Below are 15,759 nucleotides of genomic sequence, written 5' to 3'. Positions count from 1 at the left end.
CCGAATCTCTTTTAGCAATAGACTGCGGCACCCTCATTGCAGGAAGGAGCGCTTCCGCAGATCCTTCCTCCCATCAGCTGTCAGGCTCTTTAACAAAAAAATGGATGTGTTAAGACCTACTGTATGCATGCATGTACATCTATGTGTATGTATGTATATATGTGCTTATATATGTGTATGTATATGTCTAGGTGTATGTACACGTATGTCTATATGTATATATATACCTCAGCAACACACTTATTTATTTATATATTTATTCATGGATTTATTTATTAACTTACTTATTACCTATCTATATATGTCTAAAATGCCTTTCCTATTTCTGCATCCTCACCCTCTTGCTACTGTGACAATGAAATTTCCCGAATACGGGACGAATAAAGTTATCCAATCCAATCCAATCCAACCTGCGTGCCATTTGTTGGTGTGGTCTCTTCAGAGACCAAGAGAGGGAATGAAGACTGGGACGTTTTAATCTTGTGTTTTGTTCATTACAGTGAAGCATGGGTGTCCCCAAACTGACCCCTCTGCACCCCCGCACGGCCAACGGCGCATGCGCGAGCGCAGGATTGCGGGCGCATCTGGACGGATCGCAGGAGAGGGCGGAGCCCTGGGACCATCGCGGACTATTCAAGCATATAAAAACTGTGTAACCTGTTGGAGAATTGTTCTTTTTTGAACCAGAACTGTGGAGGGGAGCAGCTCTGAATTGGATTTATATATTAGGAATAAATATTCTGTGGAGTAACCCGGCACATCTTGGTCGTCTCTATTCGAATTTTGAACATGCCCTTTTGTTAGGACGACAAGCCAGTTATAGTTTAATAAAGATAAAAATAGTTATAGTCAGGTAGAGTCAGATATCAGGGCTTCTAGTCTAACATTATGAAGCAGGCACACAGCTCCTTGGAAAAGCTTTTCAATATATGTGCACAGGAATAAATGAATGTCCATTAGGTAATCCATTATTATTTTAGAAGCAGGTGTGCATCATTTCAGCCCTCGCTAGGGCCACTTGGGAATAATTGCTGGTTGTTGGACGCCTATGACAGTCGATGGCAGCAGCCGATGTGTTAAATGAGTGCTCTCATTTCTCCCAGAGAGAATGAAGGTTGCTAGAATTTGTAAGTTTTACTGCTTCAATAAAAACACCATCTGTGAATTTGCTTTGTCTTCTTTTTAATACATTGACAGTAGATGGCAGCAGCCGATCATTTGGGCGACCAAACAGCAACCAAAAGACCGGGGACCAAAAAGACCGGCGACCAAACTTCCGGGCGACCGAAAGGCCGCGACCAAAAGACCGGCAACCAATCGACCGTGTACCGAGTACCGGGTGCTGGAGCCTATCGCAGCTGACTTCGGACACCCTGAATTGGGGGCCAGCCAATTGCAGGGCGCAAGGAGACAAACAATCATTCACGCTCACACTCATACCCAGGGGCAATTTAGGGTGTCCAATCAGACTACCATGCATGTCTTTGGAATGTGGGAGGAAACCGGATCACCCGGAGAAAACCCACGCAGGGCCTTGAGTCTGTATCCATTTTTGCTACTGAAACCAAAGTGGCAGCCAGTGGCGATAGCTCCGTCCAGTCTTGCTCGTTTTGTATTTTTGCTGCTTTTCTGTCTTAATGATTTGATTTGGTGATTCTTAATGATCCCATTTACTTTGATTTGCTTTGTACTTTGTGCTTTTGCTTTGTTGCTTTGCGGCCTTTGCGACTGTACTGTCTAACTTATAACTATGCCTTTTCTTGCTACTGTCACAATGAAATTTCCCGAACACGGGATGAATAAAGTTATCCAATGCAATCCAATCCAATATGCATACTCCAGACAGGTGGACCGACCTGGATTTGAACCCAGGTCCCCCACTGTGAGGCTTACGCGCTAACCACTCAGCTTGTATTACACTTATTTATTTATTAAAAAAAAGATAATTTTGAATCACTTTTTCATCACCAAAACACCCTCAATATTCTTCACAATACATTTTAATCTGCATTCTCACCCTCTTGCTACTGTCACAATGAAATTTCCCAAATACGGGATGAATAAAGTTATCCAATCCAATAGCATTATATTTATCAGTGCCACAGGACTGAATTGTGGACATAGTCTAAGAAAATAATTATTTGTATGTAAATTACAGTTATGCATGTTGACACATGCAAACCAGTTGCCATACCTGAAACTTCTGTTCCGTTAAATAAAGCTTTCTCAGTTTCCGAACATGTCATACTGGCTGCACCGCTGGGACACCATCTGCTTGTGTGAAAGAGGAACCAGAAAATTGAACAAATTACAAACAAATTGCATAGAAACACACACAAAGCACTTTCTACATTGACTTCACTCTCCAAGGATCAGTATAGCCATTATTAAATAGTAATTAATCAACTTAAGTTTTTGTTTGATACAAGACAGGTTTTCATTTAAAAAAATGATACATTATAAATATTTTATATAAATATGTTATTTTTATATCATACTCTACTTGATGAATGTCGTGGCGATTGATTTTAAAACTAAATTGTGATATTTTGTATGATAAACATTTAATTCACATATTTCCTTTGCCTAAAATTGGGAAACCCGTATACCACTAAGGGTATAATTAACACACAATAACAATCATTACATTGCTTACACATTATATTGTACATAATACTGATATCGTATTAAAATGGACTGAATTTGAAGTGGATGGAAATAATGTTATGCAAGTATTCACAATAATTCCCATGTTTGATCTAGTAGGGTCGTTTATAAACACTAGTCACAGCATGATGGGCGCTTGCACAATCTTATAACTTTGCGAAGCGCTATTTTAGAAATCAAACATTTAAATTAATCAAAATTTTACATTTACAGTAAATGTGTGCTAGACAATCCAGTTTACATGTTCAATCGTCAAAATGTCAATCAATATGCATAGAATGTCTATCGGCGCCAATAGCAGCCAATGAATACATATTTGTCTATATTGTAATCTGAAAATAATAACAGACTATTTATATGTATTCATCTAAGCTCCTGGTACCATAAACACTTTGAAAAGTCAAAAAGAAAACATATGAAAAAAATAATGGATAAAGCATTACAAATAGACTCCATACGAATCCATTGTTATTTAGTTTTATGAAGTAGTACTATAGAGTTACACATAAAAAAGACTGCGGTTTTTAAAAGCATATACTGTGCCACTTTGCAAAGTGACCGCCCCACGCGTATGCTATATAACCGGCAGTGGTATCTCGAGGAAGGGCAGTTTCATCGGGGAAACTTTGATCCCAACAATGTTTCACATAGCTCTGTTGGTTCTGCTCGCTGCTGTCTCCAGTGAGTGTCACGTAGCTACACAATCCCTTTGACTGCTAACATTCAACATTTACCATGTTTTTCTTTACAGGTCTCAAGGGTCAAGAACAGTTAAACCAGTCACCACCACATGTGACTCTCCAGCCTGGTCAGCTGTTAAACATCGAGTGTCAAGTGTCTTATCGTGTGGATAGCTACTCCACTGCATGGGTCAGGCAGCCTCCAGGGAAAGGACTGGAATGGATTGGGAGCAAATACACTAGAAACTCCCTCTATGAAAATACCCTGAGAAACAAGTTCAGTATTGAACTAAACCCCTCGAGCCAAACAGTTACTCTACAGGGACAGAATATGCAGCCTGGAGACACTGGCATGTATTACTGTGCCAGAGACACACAACAACAGGAACCATGAGCAAGCTTGAACAAAAACAGAAACTCTTAACAGAGATTGAAACAGGGAGTTCTAAAGTTTCCCCCAAAAATGTTTGAGTAGAATCACCAAAGATAAACATTTGTTTAAAGAGGAATTAAAAGGGAAATAGTATTTTTGCAAACATGCCAATCAATTCTTCTATTGCTTTGGTACAAAATAAAATAATCATTCATTTTCTCGATTGACTATCCTCACAAGAGGCAATTAGCTTTGGTCTCAGCAACAAACAAACAACAACAACAACAACAACAACAACAACAACAAAACTAAAGATAAAACATCACTTCAATAGCACTTATTTGAGTGAAATTGTCTTCCAAGGTTCATCCGTCATCAAAAATTCTATTTTAAAGTTCAACTGGGGTATCAACATGGAGGTGGAGGTTTCCTCTGAGTCAAATATTCCGATTGTGGTGAGTTCAAGAGCACTAAACCAGTATTATGACATGACCATCTATGCAAAATACACTTCCATTCAACACACAATAAAGCCTGCTACGATACCCTCAAAAAACAAAAAATAATCCCTACTTTAATTAGAACCACACAAATGAAAATAACAATATTAATAGTGTGATATTTAATAATGTGAATAAATAAATAAAACCTTTATATTAATGGTCAAATTCTTACATAATAATTCCTGAGGTTTTTTTTGGAAGTCGCACCTAAGTATATTTTGCTCCAGGTAAAGAATATATACAATTAAGAGAATAATAAATATTTCATAAATAGACAAGTCGCACTGGAGCGTATGTAACATTTTTTGGAAGTGCATTTTACATTTTTCTTTATATCAGAAATCAAAGAACAAACAAATGTTAAGGTTGCAAGAATAAAATGGAGAACATCTGGCTCAATAGGCATCTGTTGATCTGACCGATTTTCAGATAATTATAGCCTTAAAAAACATAACAGGCCGTCAGTGGTCAGAAAAAGAGAAAAAACAAATAAGTTGTAAGTATAAATCAGTCAAACTGTGAAAAAAGCACAAGTCCCACTGTCTTTTCCTTTTTTAGAGCGCAAAGGTATTTGAAAGGGCGTGTATCATTGTGTCTACAACATATTTGGGACCACAGTGTTACACACCATAGCAAAAACCCGTGATCATTTGAATAATTCCCTTTCACTTTAAAATGGCAGTTTCTCATAGTTTTTTTCTTTAATCAAATCCACTTGAGATGGTTAAAACACTATACACTGGAATTCATTTGCCAATCAATGGGGAAATGAAATTATAGCTAGACTATTATACTTATCTTCCCATCACACATAGAACCAGCTGTTCAGTCATTCTTTCTAAAATGGTGTGGCTACCACAGTTAGGATATTGTTTTTATCTTTTAATTATCAGAAACTCATAAACATTTCACAATGATGTAAAACTGCTTAATATTTAAAGAACTATTTTCCCCTGTCAGTTTTTTTTTGTTATTTGGTATTTGCACTGTCAACTGATTACATTGTATCATTGTGTTACTTCTTTGACTACTGGGGAAAAGGAACCCAAGTAACAGTCACATCTGGTGAGTAATTTCTATTCTTCTAGTTTAAAATATGGTCTTATAAAGTCTTTTTAATTTTTTTTTTTTAAGTTTTTGACATGCCAAACACTTGTAGCTGGTCAATGTGATTAGTGCGTTAGCTTATTGGGGTAATGGAACCCAAGTCACAGTTACATCTGGTAAGTAATAATTTTTGCTCATTAAACATTACTGTAATGTTATTGTTGACTTAGGAAATAACTGGATATAGTCTTATGTTACACTATTTCATCATGATAATTCTGTCTTTTTAACGGTTAGTCAGTGTAAAAGTTTTTTTTGTCAGCGTGTCAATTTGAGAATTTACTCATTAGCAAATAAAATGACAGGGGAAACACATGATGTTAAACTTCATAATTATATGGTAATTATTGCTTGTGTGGCTGTTTATTTTAACATACATTAGATTCAAGTTTACCGTTACTATCATCAATGTAAATTGCAACTGCAATTAAGTAAAATGTAAGATTAAATACATTAATTGGGGTTAATATCATACAAAGTGATTGTCTTGGTTTTAAAAGTGGAAATCTTGTAAAATGTTAAGTCTCATCTCAAATTATTGCTTTTTCAGAATATTGAGTGAACAAAATACATTTTATTAAAAAAAAGACTAAAGTGCATTTTAATTTACCTACTAATAAAATAATTTGGATTTTGCTAATGCAAAAGAATAGAAATGAGTTAACATGCAGCATTTAGCTTGCCTATGCCAAGTACTACATTTTGGTTTATTCAACAACATCCCCCACCCTTCTTTTGCTTTTCTTGTAGGTCCCCCGATTAAACCGACAGTCTTTCCTCTGATGGAATGTAGCTCCGCTGCCACGTTTAGTATTGGCTGTCTCGCTACTGGCTTTTCACCTTCTCCACTGACCTTTACTTGGAGCAAAGACGGAACTGCCCTGAGTGACTTTATTCAGTTTCCTTCAGTAGAATACAACAACGTCTACACGGGAGTCAGTCAAATCCAAGTGAAGAGAGAGGACTGGGATAACAGGGCAAAATTCCAATGTCTTGCCAAACATTCGACTGAAGACGTAGAAGCCATGATCACCAAGACAGAAGGTAATATATTTTTGCAAGAAATTCTTGTACTATACCTAAGTTTGAAAAGACGTCATCTCTGTAAATGTATATGGTAATTGTGCCCATACGGAGAAGTTAATAGATTTTATAAGGGGGTTCATAATACTATCAGGGGAACTGCTATAACAATTGAATAAAACAAAAACAAAGGTTGTTATGGTCATTTAACCACTATGCTGATTCACGTTAAAAGTTTGAAATAGTTGATCTACATCAGCTAATCTTAAAAAATATATATATATGACATCTAACAAACGGTTACTCATTGAAATTGTTTTTATACATTCCATCAATATCGTAAAAATAACAACAGGTGGAAAGGAATTGCTTAAGCCTCTTCAGCTGCATTTATCCAAAAAAAATATATTCTTGCTTTCTCTTCTCACTGCAGCATCTTCAGTTATTATAGCTTTAATTTGATACGTCTATGCTTGCCTGTCTCATTGGAAACATGTACAGACACTCCTCAACTTACGAACGCAATTGGTTCCGAGCGATTGTTCATAAGTTGAATTTGTTTGTAAGTTGATTTAGTGCTATATTTTGTATTATAATTTATGTTTAAGGCCTATATAAGTATATTGAAGGTTTATATAAGTGCATTTGTATGTTTAAGGCTTGTATAAGTAACACGCATTGGTTTGTACTGAAAAAAAAAAATTAATAAAATGGAGAGAATATGTACAGTACTGTAGAGAGAGAGATAGATTTATGTATTAGAAACTGGCCAAAAGAAGCGACCTAATGACGATTGCACAGTTTTCTTCTTTTTTTCATCATAAATGATGCAGTAGCACTGTATGGCATCATTCAATTGATTTGCAAACTTTGTGCAACGTTCAATATTTGGGTCCTGCTGCTCGATCTTTCTGTTTATAAATGGTACTCAATGTGCAACGCTCACCACTCTCACGCGCATCAAGCTTCGTTATTATTGCCACTCGTTTCAAATGAAATGGCTTGCCTCTTCCTTGCAACTCCCTCAATAGAAGCCTTTAGCTTTTTACCAACCATATTCAATATTGGATGCATGAGATTTTTAATGATACAAATGAAAAAGGTTCTTTGCACACTGGAGATACATTCACGCACTTCCGCATTGCAACGAAGAAGGTAGATGCTGGGTGAGCTGAGCTCTCACAGCGCCAGGCGTCGGTATTAGCGGCGGAAAGAAGTACTACTCCGAAAAAGACGCGAAATACAAAATTGGACTTGCGAACATTTTTGGACTTAAACGCAATTTGCAGACATGTTCGTATGTACCGTTGTTCGTAAGTTGAATGTTCGTAAGTAGGGGAGCGTCTGTACTCTGTATGCCAAAGCACACGTGGGAAATAGTAGACAAATTGTAGCGGAAATCATTTTTTCATTCCACTCACAGAGACATTTGTGAGAATAATTATTAAGTCCAGCACTTTGTAAAACAGGAGAATATGCGCTCACTATCACGTGTGCTTGTGTATAAACTGTATGTGCAGTCTTGTCATCATGTGTGCTCTTGTAATGTATGTATGTGCAGTCTTGTCTTGTGAAAACATATATTTGTCAATATGTTTTTTTCCAGAGGTCTACAGGTCACCAACTATGAAAGTGTTGTCCTCTTCTGATGGCAAAGAGCTCTCTTTTGCCTGTTTTGCTCAAGATTTTTCCCCAAATATTTACGAGGTCAAATGGCTGAAAAACGGAGTAGACACTTTCGACCGAATAAATGAAATCAAGACTCAGCCAGAGGCCAGAAAAGACGCAAATGGAACAACACTTTACAGCGTAACGACTATTCTCACGCTCAAGTCCAATCAGTGGTCTAGTGACACAAAAGTGACGTGCGAGTTTAGAGGCAAAGATGAAGATGGAGATATTACAATGAGATCAACACTCTCCCAAAAACCTGAGTCTGATTCACCTTGTGAGTATTTTTTTCAATGCTATTTCTATAGTGTAGGGATAAAAAAAAAAGAAATTAAGTTAAATCATTATATGTTCAACAGGTGAACAATTCCCAGGTACAGACTTAAGGATTAAAATCACAGGCCCGACTATGGAGGAGATGTTTTTGAAAAAAACAGGAAAGGTAATATGTGAAGTTAAAGTCAACAAGTCATCCGTGGAGAATATTTCATGGGAGAACAAGGACGGGAAAAATATGGTTGGTACCTTAACATCCCCGTCACCAGGCGAAACAGGAGTATTTCGCATTCCACTTGACATCACATATGACGAATGGAGGCAAGGGGTGAAGCGCAATTGCGTTGTGATGCTTCCAAATTTCAGCGAGCCGTTCAAGAAATCCTACGAAAGAGACATTGGTAAGAAATCTCTCATTTTCCAGCAAAACATTATCTTAATTTATCATGACTTGAGTTTGCACCTTTCGGCATTTTTACAGGAAAACCACTTCGCGGTCCTTCAGTTTTTATGATGACTCCAGTGGAACACGTTAAAACAGACACAGTTACCCTGACCTGCTTTGCAAAAGACTTCTTTCCTCGTGACTTTCTAGTGTCTTGGCTGATCGATGATGAGCCTGTAAATTCTACCTATACTCACAAAAGCACCATACCGATAGAAAACCAAGGTTCTTACACAATCTACAGCTATTTGACACTCAACTTTGAGCAGTGGAAAAGTTATGATGTGGTCTATAGCTGTATCTTTTACCATGAATCTCTAAAAAGCCCATACATTCCAAGGACCATTACGTACCTCTCTGCCAAAACGTACATGGCCAATAATAATATGAATAACGCTGAAATGTGCAAGACTCAGTAGACTTCTACGTCTCTTTGTCTTCTCCTGTTTGCTCTTAATGTTTGTTGCTTATTCATCAACATGTTGCCTTTTCTCTAAATGCAGATTTAAAACCCAAATAAAAAAAAATATGTTGCAATTGTTGTGTGTGGCAAAGTTGTCCTTATTGTCTGTTTTTAGGATGTCTATTTTGTTGAATGTGATTTGGATTATCGGTAATGTAACAAATGGTAGGGCTTTAAAAGACAGCTAAACAATGAATAATAAAATTAAAAGTGAGAAAAGTCGGATGAATGTGAAACTTGATGACTTGAGAGTTTAGATTTTTATGGAAACGGCCATTAAAAAAATAATAAAGGAATAATTATTATTATTATAATAATGCCGTGACTCGACAATTTAGTAAGTAAATAGGACTTCAGTATAAGTACTAGTTTGAAGTCTAATGTTTTAATAGAACCTGTCTTCAAACTACAGGTTACTTAATGTCAAGTTCTATTTAGTACCTAAAACGTTGAGCTCATATAGACTCGTTTAATTGGGTTGTCCATAAAGAAAAGTCTGTGAAATTGGTATAAATTTCAACTTCAACCAACTATACTTATTAAACTAGTTTTAACTGTGCAATATAGGTATTTCCAAGTTGGACAAGATGATACATTAACAACATTTATGTGACTTGTCATTGTGCATGTCTTGTGTTCTCCTGGTTCTTGCCACCCAGAATGAAAATCAATAGATAAAATAGTTATATTTGAACCTTGATCAAATAATATAGAAGTCATACATGAGACACAATTATTGGAGTCTTTCAAAAGCAGTTCAGGTTCTCTAGTCTTAAGCTATTGCTCAAAATGGAACAATTGTGTTATTTGAAACGGTAACTGAAGTACAAATATGCATCCACTAGACTTCCTGGTGGGGACAAACCACCATTGGAATGACGATGTAGATGCAGAGCAAGATTTGATGGGAAGCACAGCAATTACTTTCATATTTCTCTTCCTCATCACACTTGTGTTCACCATTGGAACAACTGTTTTCAAGGTAATAAGATACTTACTATAAGACTGTGAAAGTTTGAATACAACATTATGATACAATTACAACACAAAACACAACAATTCTACTAAGACATACACAGTGGATCAATACACTTAAATAAATGATGAAAAAAAGATGATAATAAATCATAATAGGACTGTAATGTGTATGGTCATTTAGATTTGTTTAGAGACAAAAAACCCACACACATTTTTCTAGGAGATACTTTAAAAATGTAGGCTAACTTATCATATCACACGAATTTGAATATTATTCATCAATTTTACACAAAACTAAATCATCTGCTTCAACCCTTTGATGTATAAAAAGAGATTCCAGATTTTCCTTTCTAGATCAATCAGTGGCAGCCAATTATTTCTTATAAATGTGGTTCTTTTTTAACAACCTCAACACACTCTGAAACTATTGCGTGTTGGTACGTATTAATTTTCTCCATTTTCTTCATCTTCTTTTCAGGTCAAATGAAAAAAAATTACCAATTTCGTCATACACAGTTTCTGGGTATGATGACAATTAGGCTTTTTGTCGAGTCAATGATGATGACAAAGCCTATGTCCGATTATTAAAAAAAGTCTTAAACTGTATACTGCATTTCTATATAAATAATGGGTATTTGTTCTTAAAATATGTGCATACTGTATATTTTTTTTTAAATAAATATCATAAGGATGTCAGCAGAGAGGTATCTTTTGCATATTTAAATTTCTTATTGGCTGTTTGGAAAACATGACTACAGCACCTGGATGCAACAGACTTGAAACAAAGTAGATGTAACATGCCAAGTATTTAAATGTGTTCGTCACCAATGTGCCACCCTCACACCTGCTGTCAGTCATGCACAGTTCCTACTAACTGTGAACGACTTCTGCATTCAGTGTTTCGTTTTGTGTGCGCTTGTGTGTTCATTCGCATGCTGCTTATGCAGATGTCTTTCCTCTTTCATGCCATCTTCGTTTCCACCTGACTGTTAAACACTAGAAAATGTCAAAGTAAAACTCTGCCCTTAAAAACTAAAGACATCACATTTAGAGTCAAAGCAGCAAAGTGAAGGTATGTATAGTCACTATGTTGCTATGAATAAAGAAATGTTATACAACACTGATGAACGAAATAAGTGAAGTTTAAAGTGATGTCTATTTTTATTTTCAGTGGAGAGTACTACTGTGTCCCCAGAAATAACACTATATTCACTGTGGGAAGATACATTTGGATCCGTAGCTGTCAAACTCATTTGCATTGTGAGTAGATTTTTTCCTGAGACACTGAGTGTTGAATGGCTACGGGACAGTGAAAAGGTCGACCCCAAGCAAACCTTGAGCAGGAAACTACAGAGTTTGAAAGAAGCAGCCAAAACCTTCACTCTCATCAGTGAGATTGAGCCAAATATGAGAGACTGGAGAAACGGCATAAGTTTTACATGCCGGTCCATTCAAAACAATGTAGAAGTGAAAAAGTCAATAAGTATTTGTGAAAGTAAGTATGTGTGCATGAATGTCTAACATTTAAAACATCTTGTGAATGCAATAGAGGCATGTTATTATTTAAAAATTCTATATCATCTGACAGCTCAGGTAAACAATCCTCCTTCCATTCATTTGGAGATTCCTAGCTTGAAGGAAGCTACAATGGAAAGATTGGAAGTGAACGCAACATGTTATGTGCGCACTGCATTGAATGCTGTTATTACATGGATACTCGAGGGAAAATCTGATATTCATAACCACTTGACCCAATACACCAACGCATCGCACATCGTTAGTAAACTGACGGTATCGATAGATGTGTGGAAAACAATGAAGAGTGTGAAATGTAAAGTGGAGCATCGCTGCCTTGCGGACATTGAGGAGACCATTGACGTTTCCGGTAGGTGGCATTTGTAAAAGGTTTTCAGAGTAATAGTCAGTTTTGGTTTTGATAATGTCACATGCATCCAGAGCCTGCAGTCAAGACTCCATCTGTTGAGATCCGGCGATCGCTTACTGATTTACAGAAGAAAGACAGCGCTGTGTTTGAATGTGATGTCACCGGACTTGATCCTCTAGATCTCTACGTCACCCTTCAGGCTAACGGTGTTGATATTTCTGACAAACAATATGTTGAACTCCCTAAAGTCCAAGGCCCACATTCTATCAGCCCACATTTCAATTTGCCAGATGCTTTTGTAAAGAATCAGTCAAGTTTCAGCTGCAAAGTCAACCAAGGCTTCTCTAGCTTCTTCCAGTCAAGTCCCATTGGCGACATTTTTGGTGAGAGGCGAATTCAGGGGAGCTTTTACGAAAGACCTGATCAATATGTTATTATTATTATTATTATTTTTTCAGTGGAGCCTACAGTTGAGATCTTTTTGACCCCCCGTGAAGAGTCAAGACTTCAGAGACTGTTATGCTACGGCTGGGGTTTTAACCCTAAAATCACGTGGTTCACCGAGTCTCAACAAAGATCTCCATCAATGACTAACCTTAGCATGAATGCGGTTGGACGTGTGGCTGTAGCGAGTCAACTCGACGTACTCCAAGATGAGTGGGAAAGCAGCAAAGGATTCACCTGTGAAGTGTATGACAGGGGGCTGGAAAAAAAGGTCAGAAAAACCATCAGCTTCTGTTCAGGTAAACAATTTCATAGTCTGTATAACAATTGCAAATGATAGAATATAAAAATATTACCTAATATCCATTCACTGTACTTGAACAGTAACCCCATTATCATCTCTAACACTGGGGGTGTATATTCATGGACCACCACTCACAGAGTCACAGCAGAAGGGACTAGTGACTGTCACATGTCTTTTGGTTGGCACCCATCTTCATGATTTCTCCATCTCCTGGAAAGTAGATGGGAAGAAATATTTCCAGATTCCCTATATGGAGGAGCTTACTAGTCACGTCAATGGCACAGAGTCCTTTCGCAGCTTCCTCAATGTGTCGGCAAGTGACTGGGATTCATATAAACAAGTGACGTGTGAGGGAAAACACAAATGTTCCAACAAGGCCTACGAGGGCTATATAAGTAAAAGCAGAGGTATTGCTTTGTGCAATTAGTTTAGCAATTATCATTATCTAATAGTCATGTTAGCATCAACGATGACTATATGTTTGGCTCCTTCAGACTTGTATCCACCAACAGTACGCATAATACCTCCTACCATCTCAGAGCTGTCAACCACTGATGGCCTCGCACTTACTTGCCTGGTGTCTGGATTTTTCCCTGATAACAAGATAGTCTACTGGGAGAAAGATGGTCAAAGACTACCGTTGATTTCTTACACCAACAGCCCTTCATGGCAATACTTTGGGAGCAGCACTTTTTCAATGAGCAGCAGATTAAATGTGAGCAAAAGTGAGGACCAGGGATCCCGCTTTTCCTGTTCTGTCAGGCACGAATCATCTGAAAAACCTTTTCAAAGCACAATTGAGGATGTGTTTGGTGAGTTCAATTTTATTAACATTGCTTTTTTGCATATGTTGTTAGTCAATATTAATAAATTTACTGCCATTGACATCAGTTTACATCATTTTCCATACCATAAATTGATACCATAATTTATATAATCTTATATTTTGTGCTAACCTTAAATGTAGATCTTGGTCACTTAGTTAAGGTGTGACTTAATTTTTTCTAGCTTGAGATATGTGGAAACAAATGTTAATTTTTCATTTTTGATGCCTTTGAATGGCTTCGCTTCTCAGCTTCAGTGACTCTCAGCCAACCTTCAGGAATCTTGCTTCGGGGTTCAGGTGAACTGGTATGCCTGGTGTTTGGGTTCAGCCCTTGTTCAATTAACATCTCCTGGTTTCTTGACGCCAATGAGCTGACAGACTACAATGTAAGTGAACCTAGTAGAGGCCCCGCCGGAAAGTTCAGCATCCAAAGCCGACTTCGACTGTCCCAAGTCGACCTTTTACCTGGAGCGGTCCACACCTGCAGAGTGACTCATGCAACCCTTACTTTGACACTAAACGTAACAAATCCAGGTACATTTTAAAAATACGCTATACTTTAAGCAGCATGCTTTTTGCACTTCATATTGCAGCAATTAACATTTTCTAATCGTTTCAGTGATCCTACCCGATTGCAATGTATTTGATGACATTGCTCATGCAGTTGTGAATCAAGATATTAATGTGGAAAGCTGGTATATGTCTGCCACATTCCTTGTGCTTTTTCTCACCTCCATTATCTACAGTGTCTTGGCCACCTTGGTTAAGGTGAGATATTGTATTTTACTTACTGTTTTTAAAAATGATTCTCCTATATATTGCGAATTAAGATCACTTAATATTTATTATTATTCGGTAATGTATACTTATTTGTGTAATCCCTGAGATTCTGACTTTCTCCTTTCTCTTCCTCCTTCAGATTAAATAAACACTGTCTATGCAACTAATACTGTGCATTCTTCTCATTTGGAACACAAGACGATTGCCGACATGTCAAAAAAATATTGTTTGTTATTAGTGTCATTGTTTTTTGTGTGTTATAAACAAGATTTGACATATTGTGTTTCCCATCACTATGCTGAGTTTTACTTTTAGCAGGTGCCCACAATAAAAAAATGTCTATGCAAAAAGTGATCTTCATATAGTTCAAATTATTTATTGATGATAAAATAATCTGAAAATATTTTGATTATTTTAACCCTTTCATCCGTGACTTATGAGTTTGAAGTACTATATTAAAATGACCAAAAATAATCACTAGACTTTAAAAGCCTTATTAGTTAAAAAACACTTCTTTTTTTACATGACCAAAAACAGTCACTTGCTCTATTAAGGGATAAAGGTCATAGGTGCAAACTTTTGAATACCTAGCTGTTCACTCTGTCCCTGAAAAGGGTAATCATAACATACAGTAACTAAACAAAAACAGTTATTCACATTGACCACTAGAGTGAGCCAAGGTTTGAACTGCCTCATCTGTGGCTTGAACGCTTAATGCAGTGCTGATCAATTGAAACATATCATGACTGGAAAGGAAACATTCTATGGAAAGTCAAAATCCCGAATGTATCCCTTATTTTTGATAAACATGTATTTAAACACAATTATGCTCCTTGATATCTAGACACTGTCTTTTTTTAATCTATACATATGGTGGGTTTAGGACTTTCCACAGGAAGGGATGACACTCAGCACATCCAGAACCACTATTGGCTACCTCTGGAATTATTTGGCTCTGACTATATGTGATTGGCTAGGGACCTGAGGGAGCCAGCCCAAATCAGTGACGCTGTTGCTGGGATGTACACGGATGCCAATTTAACTGCCAAAGGGTCGCAATTGGGAAGCATGGCATCAGGCCCAACAGGGTGCTTGAGACTGGTCTTTGGCCACAGTATTGTCCTGGACTCGGAACAAGCTACACTTTTGATTGGCCATCTTTCGGTGTCAATTTAAGAGATGGAAAACCAGACCCTCAAATGATTTTTTTCTGTAGAAACTAATGTTAATGTCGTCCTACTGAAAAAAAATGATCCAGGGGGTAGCATCAGTGCCTCAATTTAATCTCATTTTACCAATTTAGCATCTGCAAGTCAGATTTTTGAACAAACAAC

General features: G+C 37.1%; 2 protein-coding genes and 1 gene segment (V, D, J or C); 2 read left to right on the top strand and 1 right to left on the bottom strand.

Annotated features, from left to right (window-relative positions):
- LOC144089068 (thyroid hormone receptor alpha) overlaps window positions 1–15,759 on the bottom strand; it is a 68,207-nt gene that overhangs the window by 49,532 nt on the left and 2,916 nt on the right. For all 10 annotated transcript variants that reach the window (XR_013304998.1, XR_013304995.1, XR_013304996.1 and 7 more), the window contains exons 3-6: window positions 12,872–13,029; window positions 12,667–12,774; window positions 8,550–8,684; window positions 2,195–2,271 (exon numbers count right to left, since the gene is read on the bottom strand). The gene's annotated coding sequence lies outside the window, so the exon portion shown is untranslated. The remainder of the gene's footprint in view (window positions 1–2,194; window positions 2,272–8,549; window positions 8,685–12,666; window positions 12,775–12,871; window positions 13,030–15,759) is intronic.
- On the top strand, window positions 3,294–14,756 carry LOC144089071 (uncharacterized). The gene is made up of 13 exons (XM_077619920.1): window positions 3,294–3,348; window positions 3,419–3,730; window positions 5,238–5,288; window positions 6,081–6,374; window positions 11,358–11,681; window positions 11,775–12,071; window positions 12,143–12,454; window positions 12,530–12,814; window positions 12,900–13,226; window positions 13,314–13,631; window positions 13,895–14,179; window positions 14,265–14,413; window positions 14,565–14,756. Exons 1-13 carry the CDS (start codon window positions 3,306–3,308, stop codon window positions 14,571–14,573), a joined length of 3,006 nt encoding a protein of 1,001 aa, XP_077476046.1. The 5' UTR covers window positions 3,294–3,305; the 3' UTR covers window positions 14,574–14,756.
- On the top strand, window positions 7,959–9,164 carry LOC144088217 (Ig heavy chain C region, secreted form-like). The segment is given in 3 exon segments: window positions 7,959–8,301; window positions 8,384–8,701; window positions 8,782–9,164. Coding segments are annotated over 3 exon segments (1,023 nt in total).

This window comes from Stigmatopora argus, chromosome 14, assembly GCF_051989625.1.
Source record: "Stigmatopora argus isolate UIUO_Sarg chromosome 14, RoL_Sarg_1.0, whole genome shotgun sequence".
Lineage (NCBI taxonomy): Eukaryota > Metazoa > Chordata > Actinopteri > Syngnathiformes > Syngnathidae > Stigmatopora > Stigmatopora argus.
The sequence above is the reverse complement of the archived record's forward strand: the minus strand, read 5'-3'. Positions and strand labels throughout refer to the sequence as shown.

Excerpts from the sequence above, each read along its gene's own strand:
- LOC144089071 (XM_077619920.1), top strand. The coding sequence starts at position 3,306 with ATGTTTCACATAGCTCTGTTGGTTCTGCTCGCTGCTGTCTCCA. Across the intron at positions 11,682-11,774 it reads GTCAATAAGTATTTGTGAAA|CTCAGGTAAACAATCCTCCT; the intron begins GTAAGTATGTGT and ends ATCATCTGACAG. Across the intron at positions 13,632-13,894 it reads CACAATTGAGGATGTGTTTG|CTTCAGTGACTCTCAGCCAA; the intron begins GTGAGTTCAATT and ends TTCGCTTCTCAG.